Source organism: Lontra canadensis, unplaced genomic scaffold, assembly GCF_010015895.1.
Source record: "Lontra canadensis isolate GAN:19392208 unplaced genomic scaffold, GSC_riverotter_1.0 scaffold118, whole genome shotgun sequence".
Lineage (NCBI taxonomy): Eukaryota > Metazoa > Chordata > Mammalia > Carnivora > Mustelidae > Lontra > Lontra canadensis.
In genome coordinates this window covers 2,377,083-2,391,858 of record NW_022631112.1, presented here as the reverse complement: position 1 = coordinate 2,391,858, position 14,776 = coordinate 2,377,083, and the positions used below count along the sequence as shown (strand labels likewise).

General features: G+C 45.9%; 1 protein-coding gene across 4 annotated transcripts in view; it reads right to left on the bottom strand.

The window, feature by feature from the left end:
• Positions 1–14,776, bottom strand: part of EHF (ETS homologous factor) — a 38,705-nt gene that overhangs the window by 22,646 nt on the left and 1,283 nt on the right. The window contains exon 1 of one of the 4 annotated variants that reach the window (XM_032840972.1): positions 6,314–6,368. The exons of 1 other annotated variant lie outside the window; for it this stretch is intronic. In XM_032840972.1, the coding sequence (XP_032696863.1) occupies positions 6,314–6,343 (30 nt within the window). In that variant the 5' untranslated portion in view covers positions 6,344–6,368. Of the gene's footprint in view, positions 1–4,524; positions 4,596–6,313; positions 6,369–14,776 lie in introns of those variants that run through there. 2 more of the 4 variants (XM_032840970.1, XM_032840974.1) reach the window with 2 other exon arrangements.

Here is a 14,776-nt window from a genome sequence, read left to right as displayed (position 1 = left end):
GAAAGTGGGGGAGCCAAAGGGTTGACGGGGTGACCCAGCACCTGGCCTGGCCCGGAAGTTTAAGAGTCTCACACTTTGGGGGCACCTGGGTGGCTCAGTCGTTAAGCGTCTGCTTTCAGCTCAGGTCATGATCCCAGAGTCCTGGGATAGAGCCCCATGTCAGGCAACCCCGCTCAGCGGGCCTATTTCTCCTTCTTCCTCTGCCTGCTGCTCCCCCAGATGTGCTCTCGTACTCTCTCTCTCTCTGTCAAATAAATAAATAAAATCTTAAAAAAAAAAAATTTAAAAAAAAAAGTCTCACACTTTGGCTACTGCTCAGGGACGCAAATGGGAGATGGTGGAGCCTAGCCACAGAGACTGAATGTCCCTTATATAGTCAAGGTGTGCGGAGCTCCAGACCTCGCCTCGCGTTGCTCCACATCTCAAGAATGGCTCGTTAAGAGGAAGAGCTCATGCCTTCAATCGTAAGGCTTGAAATCTTTTTTTTTTTTTTTTAAGATTCTATTTATTTATTTGACAGAGAGAGACACACGAAAGAGGAAACACAAGCAGGGGGAATGAGCGGGAGAAGCAGGTTTCCCGCTGAGCAGCAGGCCTGATGCAGGGCTCAATCCCAGGACCCCCGATCATGACCTGAGCCGAAGGCAGACCCTTAACGACTGAGCCACCCAGGTGCCTGGGGTTGAAATCTTGATTCTGAACCTTGGCAGGTTGTGTTCACCTCCAAGAAGTACTATTTTCTCTAAAGCTTCAGTTTCCCTATATGACAAAAAGTGGGGGGACATGGAGCTGATGTGTGGGAAAGTGAAAATGTTTGTAAAGTTCTCACATATTAGCTTGTGCGTGACAAGTGCCCCCCACGCATCAGCTATTAGAAGTTCTGCCCGAGAGTCTCTCTTTAAAGTGTATTGGTTGGCTTCAAGGATAGTCTTGGGGTCAGGGTAGACCCTTCAGAGACTGGAGAGTGCAATTGTTGGGAGCGCCAGGCTCTGGGGTCAGACAAACACAATTCACATCCTGGCTTTGCCAATTTGCTAAAAGGGCAAGTTTGGACAAGTTATTCAGTTTCTCTGGGCCCTAATTTTCTCATTTATAAACTGGAGATGATATGAAAAGGGTTGTTGAAAGACAAAATGAGATTATGCCTATAAAATCCTCGGAGAAGTGTTCAACACATAGTAAGGACTTGGGGAATGTTAGCTGGTTTTTGTAATTATTATTATTATTATTTATTTATTGTGTTATTACTAGGATTTTATTGAATTTCCAAGGATGAAATTGACAGCCAAGTTTTTTCAAGCAAGGCCTGGAACTTCTACGATCTACACAATGTTTTGCAATTCTAGCTTTAGCTGGCACAGTCAAGTCTATGTTGGACCTCCTGCTTCCCCACCCCTCGTCTGGGGCCTCTGTGTGGAAATGCTGTTAGGCTCAGCTGTGAACCGCCCCTCTTGGCCCCGGCTCACAGAAGCCATGCTATGGTCCTCTGGGCATGGTCCTTGCTCAGGGACTAACAGCCCTCCCTCCTGCTCCCCTTCCTCCCAGCAGACACACCATGCTTGGGACTGCCAGAAACCGTGGGAGAGCACAGCCCCACAGGCTCTGTGTTCTGGCCTCCGCATCGGACTTTCACCTGGTTTGCAGGTGCAAAGGACAGCATGTCTAAAATGGGGGTTCCTGGCAGAGAGTGGCCAGAGAGCTTCTCTGTCCTCCAGGCTCCCTTAGCACAAGGAGCGCTCTGTCACTGCAAAGCTGGGATTCCAGCTCACAGGGACAGAAAAGCAGTGGGAAGATGGCACCCCTGGGACTCTGGCAGGTTGCTGGAGCCATTCACCCCAGAACCTAGAAGGTTCTGCCCATCTCAGGGCCCCTGACAAGGCCAGGGACTGCTCGGCCGCTCTCTCTTCTTAAATATACAGAGAGAACCTGCCAGCAGAGACAAACACAACCAGCTTGGGTCGGGAGGGAGGTTTGCCTTTTGCTCTGTATGTGGAGGACTGGACGCTTTAAGCTATAAAAATACACACGTACATACACACATACATATGTAATAATATACTATAGAAGCTGGGGTTTATTGAACATTTAAGATGTGTGAGCTCTGTGCTGAGTTTTGCGCGCATTATCTCAGTCAATACCCACAATAGCTCTGTAAGGTCTGATATCATTCAACAGATGGCCTATCTAAGGCTCAGAGAGGTCAGGTAACTTGTTCAAGGTCACACAGCTTAGCAAGAATTAGAACTAGAAGAGATTTCAAACTCGGACTGTCTAGCAACAAACCGTGAGAAATGAGCCACTTTCTGCTGAGAAGGGGCTCCTTTGCCAGAGCACAAAGTCGCCTTCAACACATCCTCACCCCCACCTGCTGTCCATATATAGTCACAGCCTTCTCCCTGGGCCATCTGGGGCCTCACACCTTTACCAAGCTTCTCCAAAATTATAAAACTCTCTGGCTCATTCAATTATGCTGGGACCCCGGTTGAGCCCCTCTTCCCTCTTTGTCAGATCAACCTGTAGCCATCTCTCTTGGCAATGTATCCGAGCGAGGCTTCAGAATGAAAGAATAGAAAGTCGCCTTCATTTCGCCACTTCATGATATGAGCAGGTAGGAATGCGTTCATGGCTTAAAAGCTAGGCCGTGATACTCCTTTAGCCATTAGAATAGATCTCTGCATATATACAGTATATGTACACACATATATATGAACACATATGCCATGCATACATACATAATATAAATACTTTTCCTATGACTCAAAGTTATTTTTATTTTATATTTTGGAAATAAACTACCCATAATTATTTTCTTCAGCTGAATCAGACCTCAGGACAGAAAGCCTGGTGTTTGATGTGAAGGTGAAAATACACTGGGAGCAATCAGGGTCACAGAGTAGATCTTAAGCAAGGCTTGGCCTGCATTCCCTGTCACCAGGCCCAGAGGACTGTGAGTCAAAGTCACGGTCTGCCTTCCTCCTGACTCCTTTATTCATTCAACCACATCATCCCCAAACTGCCACAGAATTGGCTATCTTGTGGGTATTTTTACTCCTCAAGCCAGAGGAGCAATTAGGCATTTTAAATAATTACTTTTGTGATGACAGCGATATACAGACCATTCTCAGACCTTAATCAAAGTTACCAGCAGGTGAATTCACAGCATTTGCCCTAAGGATATTGCAACAGCTTGCTGACTTCCTGTTTCAATATGACTATCATTTCAAAAGAACTACTCACAAAGAGGAGAAAAGAAAATCCACAAACATGTGAAATTTAACTGGATTAAGACAGGCAATAATTCATGCTTTCCAAATGAATCAAGATGTGAATCAAACTTAGGGAATGCATTTGATCCTCTCGGGATTACATCACAAGTAATTTCATACCCTCATAATGTGTTTTGAAATAGACATTTCATGTTCCCAGGGGCAACATCTGAAGTATTATTCCTGGGCTTTCAAGCGTTTTCGTGAGTGATATGTCGTGTCGGGAAGCCAAGTGTTGATCCATGATAGATACACTTTCCTGACGGTAAGCCATCTGGAAATATACATGTTATGCCGATCGTTATCATTCTTGGTGCCAGACCCAGACGAGATGCAGATACTGACAGAGGGCAGGCACCAAAGTCGATCCAAAGACAAGATCGTCTTACATGACTTTCAGGGCCTTTATCAGTCCCTTTCAGATGTGGCAAACTAAGAAGAACGAAGCAAGCTTGACTCTAAAAGGTCATAGAACCTTTTGACATGGGGCTCTCATCTACACTCATCCGTACCTTGCTTTGCATATATTCTGGGAGTGCTGGGCCCTCTGAAGACCATCTCTACACATCATTGATCCCTACCTCATGGATCTTTAAGAAATCTCTCTTACATCCACGTTGGATTGAAATCTAAAGAAAACTTTGTAGTGGAGTCACGTTAGGAGATGTAAATGTATTCCAACCTATGAGAGAAAGCCTCAGAGATTTTATTCTTGCCCTCTTTCTTAGCATGGGCATGGCTTATTCCCCTACAGTGACACCAGGAAGAGCCCCACTGTCCCTCTTCATTGACAGGTGAAGCAGGAACCAGACTGCGACCAGCAGGGCCATTCTGGACCTCCGTTTGTCAATGCAATAATGAGTTCACCATTTTCTCCACATCACTGTCTCCCTGCTAATCCCCCTTCTCTAGTCTAAAACCAAGTAATCATAAAATAGAGAGGAAACTGAATAGGAGAAGAAAAAGAGGCCTTGCTTCTTATACACCCGTAGGTCTCTGTAGGTCTTTGGAAAGGCACAGATACGGAGACAGGAGCATCCAAGATTCCCAGGATGCTTTATTTCCATCCAGGCTGAAGAGGCCATACAGGGCTTCTCAAGGTTTGATCTATAGACCACCACCACCCATCATCATCACCTGAGGAGGGGCAAAACGTCAGGTTTCCTGGGGTCCTACCCCAAACCTCTGAACCAGAATCTTCATTTTTTAGAACCTTCCTTAACCAATCCTCAAGCATTCTCATGGTTGAGAACCTCACCTCCTCGCCTTCCCTCGATGTTCACAAGAAGATAAACGACTCCAGGAGATAGTATCCTTGAGGGAAACACCTATGAATGGAAATCCATGTAAAGCCAGAGACAACACATCCCATCCAGAGAATGGGAGCTCCAAACCAGCTGTGGAGACTCCGTCGATGTATTATTCGCCAACTTGAAATAGATCAGCTCCTGGGGCTCAGTACCACCAAACTGTGAAATTCATCAGCGCTCGGTTACTCACAAGTATGAGACTCTGATCGCTGAGCAAGTAAACCTGGCCTAAAAACACAGCATTTGCCAATGATTTCTACGACCATCACTTCCATCCAGAGAATCTCATACCTGGCCGAGACACCCCTTACCCAATCCCACCCCCATTTTAGACCTTCAAAAGATGACTTAGCCCCCCTGGATTGCAGGCCTCATACCCCAGAAAATCGATGTCTTAGCCTTCAGTGGAGAGAAAGGGTCAAGGAGACATGCTTGTCTTGCTAATATAAATATTCATTCATCCCCTCCAGTTACTATATATTTATTCAATGTCTACCAGATGCTGGGCAGTCTGCTAGGGGCAGTGGACTCAACGATGAACAAAACACAGAGCTGTCTTGCCCTGATGGGACTAATTCAGCAAAGATACTGCTTCTCAAACAATGGTGGCTCTTTCCAAAGTCTTCTGAGCTCATTCCCCACCTCCTGCTGCGGACAGAGTGAAGCTTGCCTGGAGGGGAGCCAGGCCACCTGTTGGCATCTGGAAGCAACCAACCTTGGAAAGAACTGCGACTATGTCGAAAAGCAGGTCCTCTTCTGTCCGGTAACCCCAGGGCCTTGCCTTCACAGGAAACCCTTACTGAGCTGTCGAGTTGGCGGCCAGGATCATGCCCCCGAGTTTCACAAAGCAGCCTCAGCCAAAACCAGTCTCCACTCGGGGCAGGATAAAGTAGTTAGTTGTCTGGGTGGCTGATTGTCTCTCCCTGAGACAATGGTGTGTTTATGTGCGGGAGGGTAGGGAGCAGGTTGTTAACACAAAACCCACCGTAAACAGAGCTGTTAATTCAGTTGCTGGCAGGGTCTTCTGTTATCTTCTGAATACTTCCCAGAGGGTATAAGCCCTACCTTCTCATTTGAGTTGGCAGTAGAGTTATTTTTTTGCACCTGTTGCTCTGTTCCAATAACAGTGCAGTTAAGCATTGATTTGTTGGAAAATAAACAGAAAAAAGCAAAGAAAGGCATCTGCCCAAACAGCCTGAGCTGGTTCGGCTAAGCATTCATGCCAATTTGTTTTTCCTATAAAAACCGAAGAAAAACCTGTGCCTTCAGTTTGGATGCTACCTTCCCACTCCCTCAGAAGAAAAGGAGGTATCGAATTGACCCGCCAGAGCTGGCAGGGCCAGGAAGCCAGAAGACCCTGTACTTTTCCATTGGCTGGTCCTGTGAGGACACTGAGGGGTGTCCGAGATCTGCAGAATGACATGGCCAGGCTCCAGTCAGCCCAGGTTAAGCTCATGAATCAGATCAACAGGGGCAGAGAAGGGACTGCTGGGATGTGATCAAAACCCAAACCACACCCTTCCCCATGGTTGACTTCCGAAAGTCAACACGGCCCAGGGAGTAGGTGTGGTCTACAGGTAACCTAGAGCAGAGACTCAGCATGCTGTGCTGAGTCTCAGTCCGGCCTCTCCCACAGACTTCCTACGTCCAGCCCTGGGCAGCAGGCATAATTTGAAAACCTCTGGTCCCTGGACCAGTTTTTCCATCGGTGAAACGAGGCTAGCTAGCCATACCTACCTTGAAGGTGGGATGTGTAGACTCGCTCATGTCCTGCTAAGTGACTTGAGATCCCACGTCCCAGGTAGAAAGGACCTGAGACGTCTGGGTTCGGGGTGTGATTTCTGCGTTAACTCAAGCATCACCGCACTCCCTTTCTCATTGGTTTGTCAATATCACATGATGAGCTCAAGCCAAAAAGGGCCACAAAGTGCTAAACAAATCACTCCAATGCAGATCACAACAACACTAATTAAGCAATGGTATCATCACACAGCCTTCAACAGACACACAGTCGGAGAAAGCCCCCTGACATCTCTTTGTAATCCCTGAGAAGAAAGCGCAGGACATGGGCAATGTGCGATGTTCCCCTAGATTGCCACCTTCCCCGGCTTTCTCTCAGCCGTCGGGTCTTCATTACCACCAGACCACTGGCTTAATGGGGGAGTCATGGCAGCCGGGGGAGGCCTCCGAAACACCGCTTCTCAAGAAGCGTGAAGAACAGGGTGTTCCGACAGAGGAGGGATATGGCTGGCTGGGCAGTCCCCGGCATTCTTGTAGTGAGCAGGGCAGGGAGTGGAGAGCCTCAGAACCAAACCGGGCAGCCAGAAAAATAAGAGATTTAACGACACCCTCCGTTGACTGAAAAATAAACAAGACCAACTGTGCAGGAATGCGGGAAGGGTGGAGAGAGGTAAGAGGTGGGGACTGGAGCCAGGGAGGGGCTGGGAGGGCCTGGAACAATGGATTTGACCATTTCGAGATTGAAGTTTCTTTCCAAGAAAAAATCAAGATGTTCCAGCCAAAGAAACATCAATAGCAGCTACATGGCACCTCACAGACTAACGGCAAAATAACAACCAAAACTACGACAGCGATGATAGTTTCTATTCTTGGAGCGTCCCCAGTGTGCTAGGAACTGATAGAGCTACGCTTTACATGAATGATCTCATTGAATCCTTGCCATACTCCCGGACACGAGTACTCATATTACCCCCATTTTACAGATGAGGCCCAAGAGGTTAAGTGACTTAGCCAGGGACACAGAGCTAGTAAATGGACTGGATATATTACAATGAATGTCCTGGGGAGTTGGGGAGGGTGGAAATGACAGGAAATGCAACATCGTTCTCTGTCACTGAAAATGGATCCTTGTATTTCTAAAGTGGAAGAGGATGTCTTTTAGAACCTCACACTTCTGTTTTGCGAACTGAGATCCTTTTAGAATGGCTCCCATCGTTTTTTTTCCCTAAATGTGAGTAGGAAGCACACCTCTCCTTCTTGTGCCCAACAATACAACATCCTTTAGGTGTCCAACTGTCCCAGCGTTATAGAAAGAGCAGATCATGGCCACGCCAACCCACCTGTGAAAACTTTAGTCTGACTTCTTGTTGAAAGCCCCAGATTGACTCAGGGGCTGGGCTTGGCTGCTTGAAGCCACCTCAGACTTATTAGCCATGATAAAAGAGCAGTAATAATAACAAGGAAAAAAAAAAACTGTTGAGAAGTGAAGGGGAAGTTATGGCTCCTTTAGAAGAGCTCTGGACATCTGAGCCGTCACACAGGGATCCTGATGACAGACCTGCTGTGTCGTGTTGTAGACATCACACTGGGGACAGACAGACTGTGCAAGTGTCATTTGGGAGCCTGAATTCCATCACTCTGACCAACAGATCTAGGAAAGCTCCCCCCATCCTTCTTCCACCATGTCCATGACCCTGGAACAGTTTGTAAAAACACAGCTATAGAATGCAGACGGAACCTCACAAGGCTTATTCCATGATCATCTTTGAACTTGAGAAGCAACTACTCTCTGAATTTCCTCATAGATTAGAGGAGCTCCTCTTTAGAAATAGGGTCTTCTTTCTGCACAGATCATCGTTAAGTGACAATAGCCAAGAAGGCCAAGTTCATGCACATCACCCTCTTAACAAGAATGATAGATTCTCATCACACCCGGTCTCATTTTCCCTTCCAGTAACACGCTTTGCTCTGCTTCTCCTAGCTCCCTGAGTATGTAGTAAACACCCTGGAGAATAAGAAATGAAAAAACCCATAGGAAGGTAAGACTTTCCAAGGAACCAGGTACATTCCAGCTGGTTATTCAGCCTTTCCTCCAGTTGCTTTGGAGGAAAGAAATCTTTATATTAAAAAAAAAAAAAAATCACAAAATTCACCAACTCAGAAACTACAGCATCCTTCAGCTTTCCACCAAAGGTCAGCTAGATGAGTAAGGGGGATCTCCAAGCAGATTCCCAGCTTCCCAGTATCAGGAGCTGTCATACGTTACAACAACTTCATCATATGCAGGAATGGACCAAGCTTCGTAATTCACAGGGCTCGGTATCCCGCATTCAAAAGCTTTTTTTTAAGAATTTCAAGACCGCAATAGCAGAGCATTAAACCATGCCCAAGGGGCGCCTGGGTGGCTCAGTGGGTGAAGGCCTCTGTCTTCAGCTCTGGTCATGATCCTGGGGTCCTGGGATCGAGCACCACATGGGGCTCTCTGCTCAGCAGGGAGCCTGCTTCCTCCTCCTCTCTCTCTGCCTGCCTCTCTGCCTACTTGTGATCTCTGTCTGTCAAATAAATAAAATCTTTAAAAAAAATAAAAATAAAAAATAAACCATGCCCAAGACCTTTCTAAGCATGGAGCCCTGTGTTACCGCATGGGTTTTATATCCAGAACACTGACCCTGTCCAGGGGGTCAGTCCCATCCCTTCCCTTTACCTGCAGCAACACTCTGTCACCATGGGGAGCAGGGGGGAATCTTTTGTCTTTGCCCCACAAATGACCTCCTGAAGTAGTTGGTAGTATTAAACAAAGTATGACATTGAACATGCCTGTAATAACACCTGGCTTACAGCAGGCACCCAGCAAATGCTAGCTGTTATTACTATTATTACTATCATTATTAATTATTATTAATCATTATCTCCATTATGCCAAGATCCCTCCACAACTCCAGAGCCACCCATAGGCAAAAACAATGAGTGGGAAGAACATATACCCTTGTTTTAACAGAGACCATCTATTAGCTGACATCATTCACAAATCATGTCAATGGCCCCATGCAAGAGAATGATATAAATTAAGGGTTTCTTGACTTTTTTTTTAAAGATTTTATTTATTTATTTGACAGAGAGAGATCACAAGTAGGCAGAGAGGGAGGCAGAGAGAGAGGGGGAAGCAGGGGCCCTGCTGAGCAGAGAGCCTGATGTGGGGCTCGATCCCAGGACCCTGAGATCAGGACCTGAGCTGAAGGCAGAGGCTTTAACCCACTGAAGCACCCAGGCACCCCGGGTTCCTCGACTTTTATTTATATACATGGATCCATTTTGCAGTCTGCTGAGACCTATGGACCCCTTCCCAAAATAATGCTTTTAAATGACAAATTAAAATAACAAGATTAGAAAGGAAGTTTATATTGAAATACGATTATGAGTGTACTTCTTAAAATTAATGTGTGAAATCATAATAATATAGGTGCTTCTTTATTAACGCATTAAACAAGAATATCTAGTGCAGGTCAAATAACGTCCAGGAAATCAAAGTAGTGATGAACATTGATATTTTGAGACATAGTCAACAGGCATAATGTGATACGAAAATGTCTGTTAATCTCTCTTGGGGACAGTCAGTCACAGCTAATGCTATCCTAGATTTTGCCTATATTTATACTGAGAGAAAATGTTAAATTTTAGTTAGATTATTAAGAATAAAAACATCATTCTCTTACACATCCAAGTTCACCAACTCCCTGAATTTTTTCTATGGACACGAGGAGCCTCTTGGATCCTAGGTTAGAATCTGGCTCTTTTATTAACCGCAAGGACTGTTTGTTCAACTGCTAGAAACCACGTCCCCATGACTAAAACACACTATCAGACACTATAAGTGTCATTTGAACAATTTGCCAAGAGGCAGACCCCATGGGTCTTGGCGATTTTTTTCCAAAGCCTCTAGAACCCCGAGGGTAGTAGTCTGGAGACCCGATCTGGAGACCCGATCAAGAATTTTCATCTGGAGACCCGATCAAGAATTTTCAGGGTGGGCAATGGTATATGATGTTGTGATTAGTCAAGTGAACTGCCTGGAGGGGAATCGGTTTCTTCTGGAAGCCCCTTACATGCCAGGCATCAAACACACAGACAGGAACATGCTGGGTGCCCACATCAGGTCTTCCCTGGTACTCCCCCAGGCTGTGGTTTGCAGCCAGCTCAAGACAAACTCAATCCGGAGGTCCCCCATTAAGATGGTTCATCCCATGTCCCTGCTGCCTGTCTTCCCCGGTGAAAACCTTACCGCATTTCTTTCCCAAGGTCACAGTGCAGAACCTACATCCATCGCCTTGAAAAACAGAATCCCAGAATTCTACATCCAGTCTGACCCAAACGAGGTCCTCTGAGAACGCCCATATTGAGGACTTTTCCTCAATTTCCACTCTACAGATTACTAATTATTTACTCACAAGCATTTGTCCGGGTGTTTTCAGATTTTTCTGTAATAATTTAATCCTGACAACAGCCATGGGCAGATGCCATTAACCTCATTTTCCAGATGAGGAAATTTATAATCTAGAGCTTACATAACTCACCCAAACTCACTCAGCTACTCAGTGGCAGAGTCAAAACTGAACCCAGGTACTCTGACTCTAGACCTGGTATTCTCTGTAATACATTCCAGCTGCTTCCAGGCAACCAAAATCTCATAGCCTCCTGCCCGGTTCAGATACACAAGCGGCCAAAGTCTACTACTGTTCGTCAACGTCGTTCCACCCACAGCCTTCCAGCTGGTGGAGTTAAGACAGGTGAAAGGTGAGCTGGGACATTTGGCTAAACTTGGGGCCCAGTCTGAAGCCCCCTGCAAAGACAGAACAAATCTTGAGTGGTCATCATGAAGACTGCACCAAGAATAGCCTTCACCTTCCAGACCTCACTAAACTCATCTACCAGAATCTATTGTTGGTCCTCCTGAGGAAGTATTTTCAAAGGTTCCTGAGAGGGATCGCAAAATAATCTCTACAAGATAATCATATTCTCCAAGCTCCATTGTCATATACCAAACATAGAAAGCCCTCTCTGTATTCCATGAAAGACCCAATAGGCTCTTAGAAGAAGTTTGTATCAAGTTGAGAAAGGGCAGGCAGGCTGGCAGAAATTTCTCTTATCCACAGATGACCCAATGAGACCCAGCCCTCAAGATTGTTTGTGGTGTGTCCATGACACAGAGTGAGGGGGAAGTGACAAAAGATGTAATTTTATGGTCAGCACAATCACAACAACTTCAAAAAAAAAGTGGGCATCTAGATGAGGTCAGACGAAAGTAAAAATAAGCAGCTATGGTAAAATAATGGGGTTAATGAGGAGGTGTCTAAAAATACTATGATAAGCATTTAGGTTCCTTTTTATTTTTTGGCTTTGTTTTCCTCAGAAAACATGTTTTAAATAAATAGGTAGATACTCTAAATAATGATGAAGATGCTTCTAAGAAAGACAGAGAAGGAGGCTCTAAGGGTCAGGGTGTGCAGGAAGATAGGAAGCGGAGAGATAATGTGCATCCAATGAACCAGAACAAAGCGCCCAGCCCACAAAACAAACCGAAGACAGAGTGTGGTTAGGTGCTAGCGAAATGAATTTTCAAAGGAGTATTTTACAGGGTGTCTCTTTCAAAACAAGACCAATTAACCCCCCTGGAGCCTCCTTAAATGGGCCACTCTGTCTGACCCTGTTGCAAGGTCTGGTTACTCCAGATTCAGGCTGAGGACCTCTGAGAACACCAAGTTTCCAGGGGGGCTGTCCAGCAGCCGAGCAGGCCATGCTCTCCTTCGGCTTGCGTCTCGGTTCTCCTCTAGGAGATGGGAGTCCATCTCTGGCCGATAATCGCTGGGCAGCCAGTCAAGCAAGCTGATCAGCACCCTGCAAACGGAGTGGGCTCCTCTGGGTGCCCGAATGTTTTCAGCGGGCTACTCTGGTGTCCTACAGAAGACAGCATCAGAGCACCCCGTGGCCACGTGCTTTGGTCCACTTGCACACCCCCACCCACCTCGGATGCCCGAGGCACACTGATAGAGATGAGACGTTGTCACGCGAGCAGACGCTGACACCCTTAATGAAGACTCCAGGAATCTGGGCATCGTACCTCCCCCCGGGGATATCCCTTCAGCCAAGTTCAGAAGACCTAAGGAAGGGCTCCCGCTGACCTTCTTGCCTGTGTCATCCTTACCAGGGTATCCCCCAGCCCTTCTCAGCTGCCGCAGACTCAAGCAACACCTGCTGACTGCTAGGCTTACCTGCCTTCTCCCAGCATCAGAATCTGAAGGTGGAAACAGATCTTAAAAATAATCAGGTTCAAATGCCTTTGTCTGGAGGAAGGAACTAAAGCCCAGAGAGGTGGGGTGTGCCGCCCGGGGCACCCGGCTTTGCCAGGACTAGAAAACCAGGTCTCCTGACTGCCACTCCCATCATTCCAAAATGTAAGTCTGAAATTCTCTGGGGGAAGATTCTTGAAGAATTTTTTTTTTCTTCCCCTCTGCAGCCCGATACATTTTTTATCAAATAACTCTAAGGGATCCATGGAAATTTCTACTCTAGCACCTCTCAGCTTCCTGACATCAATGCCATTTGGCTTAAACATATGCCTTACCCTAATATTAGCTGCTGTGGGAGCCAATATCTCCACTGCATTATTTGTTCCCTGCACACCCCAGTAACTTGGTCTTTCAAAACCCCATCAAACTGAAACAAACACGATAGTCACTTATGTCTAGCGAGAGCCCAGTCACCTGCATCTTAAAACAGATCATGTTATTTAAAATCATATTACTAAAAATAAGACAAGAAAACACTAAATAAAATTTATTATCGTCCTCATCTCTTCCATCGTTCGGCAACAGGTTTAAGACAACACTGGCAAGATTGTGCTTGCCATCCTCCCTCTGTCTTCAGAGGGCAACTCCCTACCACAGACTCAGTTTACTCAAGCTGAAAGCCTCGACGCGGCATCAGTTACCCGGTAACAAACCAGGGTGGCAACGCGCACTCTCTAAACACAGAGCCCACAGTGGACTCCATGCCTCCCGACCAGAGCCCCACCCAAGCAGAAATGACTATCACTTCAGTTTTACCAGAAAGAGATCTCAAACTAGGGAAATGGGCTGAAACAGCCACCAAAAGGTGTCACTGATATCAAGTTCCAAGTTCACATTTGGTTTCCTACAACCGTGGCGTTACTCCTCAAATGTGTTAGCCGGCTCTGCCGTGACTTTCTTGGTATCCACCCCACCCCACCGTCCAGGGTTCTCTGAAAATCACATCTGTTGGAAAGGGGGGTAGAGAGGCCTCCACCTGGAGAAAGGGGAACAGAGTGGAGGGCTTCCAAATGATTTGTTTAACCTTTTCTGCCTGTGCCTGATGCTTTGGCGTTGAGCAGAGGCGGTCTAAAGCATACAGCCCAGGGCTAAAATTCCCTAATTTGTGGAGCAGGGGGAGAATGAGGAGAACATAAAACATTACAAGAGTCCAGAAAGCTAAATTCTACTTTCTAGAAGTGAACTTTGGCCCAAAGCACTCACATTCTAACCCAATCTGAGTTTCTTCCACTTTCCAATTAGCTAATTGAATACAGTTGAGTAAATATTTTAACCTCTCAATTTCCTTTTTGTCTCAACGTCTCAAGGGTCAAAAAGATATTGAAAGAGGTAATTTAATGGGAGCCAAAAGGGCATGGAACCATTAAGTGTGAATGTAGGGCTTCTCAGAGGTCCAGAAAGATCCAAGACATTTCCATTTGGGGGAGCTCACAATATATTAAAAAATGGAGAAAAACGATCAAAAACTTGTTGTTTTTGAATTTAACAAACAGATGCTTTCTAACACGAAAGGACAAAATAGAATTGAATTTGTGATCTTCCGTACATACAAGGCCTGAATCAAATTCCTTGCTCTGCCCACAGTCATTCTAGAAGGGGCCTAATGCCGCCATCCTGAACAGCAATGCAAGAGAACCTACAGCAGTCATGCCCTCCAAGTTATTTTCTTTTAAAACACTTCTATAAAATACTTCGAAACGCGAAGAAGGATTGTCTCCATTATATTTGTTATTTTTTCCATTGTGATCACAGACTTCCCAGGGACCCTCATTTCAGGTTCCCATGGTTTTTCACATCCATCCACACCAGTCATCAGCAGTTGGTGTAGAAATGACAGGTCCTACGCCACGCTGGATTATAAGAACACAGAATGGATGACTTATTTCATAGTCTCAGAATGCTTGATCTCCAAAAGAGGACAAGTGAAACCTTCTGTCAACTTCAAATACAGCTGTTAAAATTACTCTTGAAATCTCTGAAGAGCCTTTTTCTGGTGGGACGTCTTACCCATGAAGTGCTTCCTAATGACTTCATCTTCCCTATTGGACATCAACACGTCCCTTGACCTCCATGGCATGAACGCATGGCCACCTGTGGTCCTTGTCTACCCTTTTAC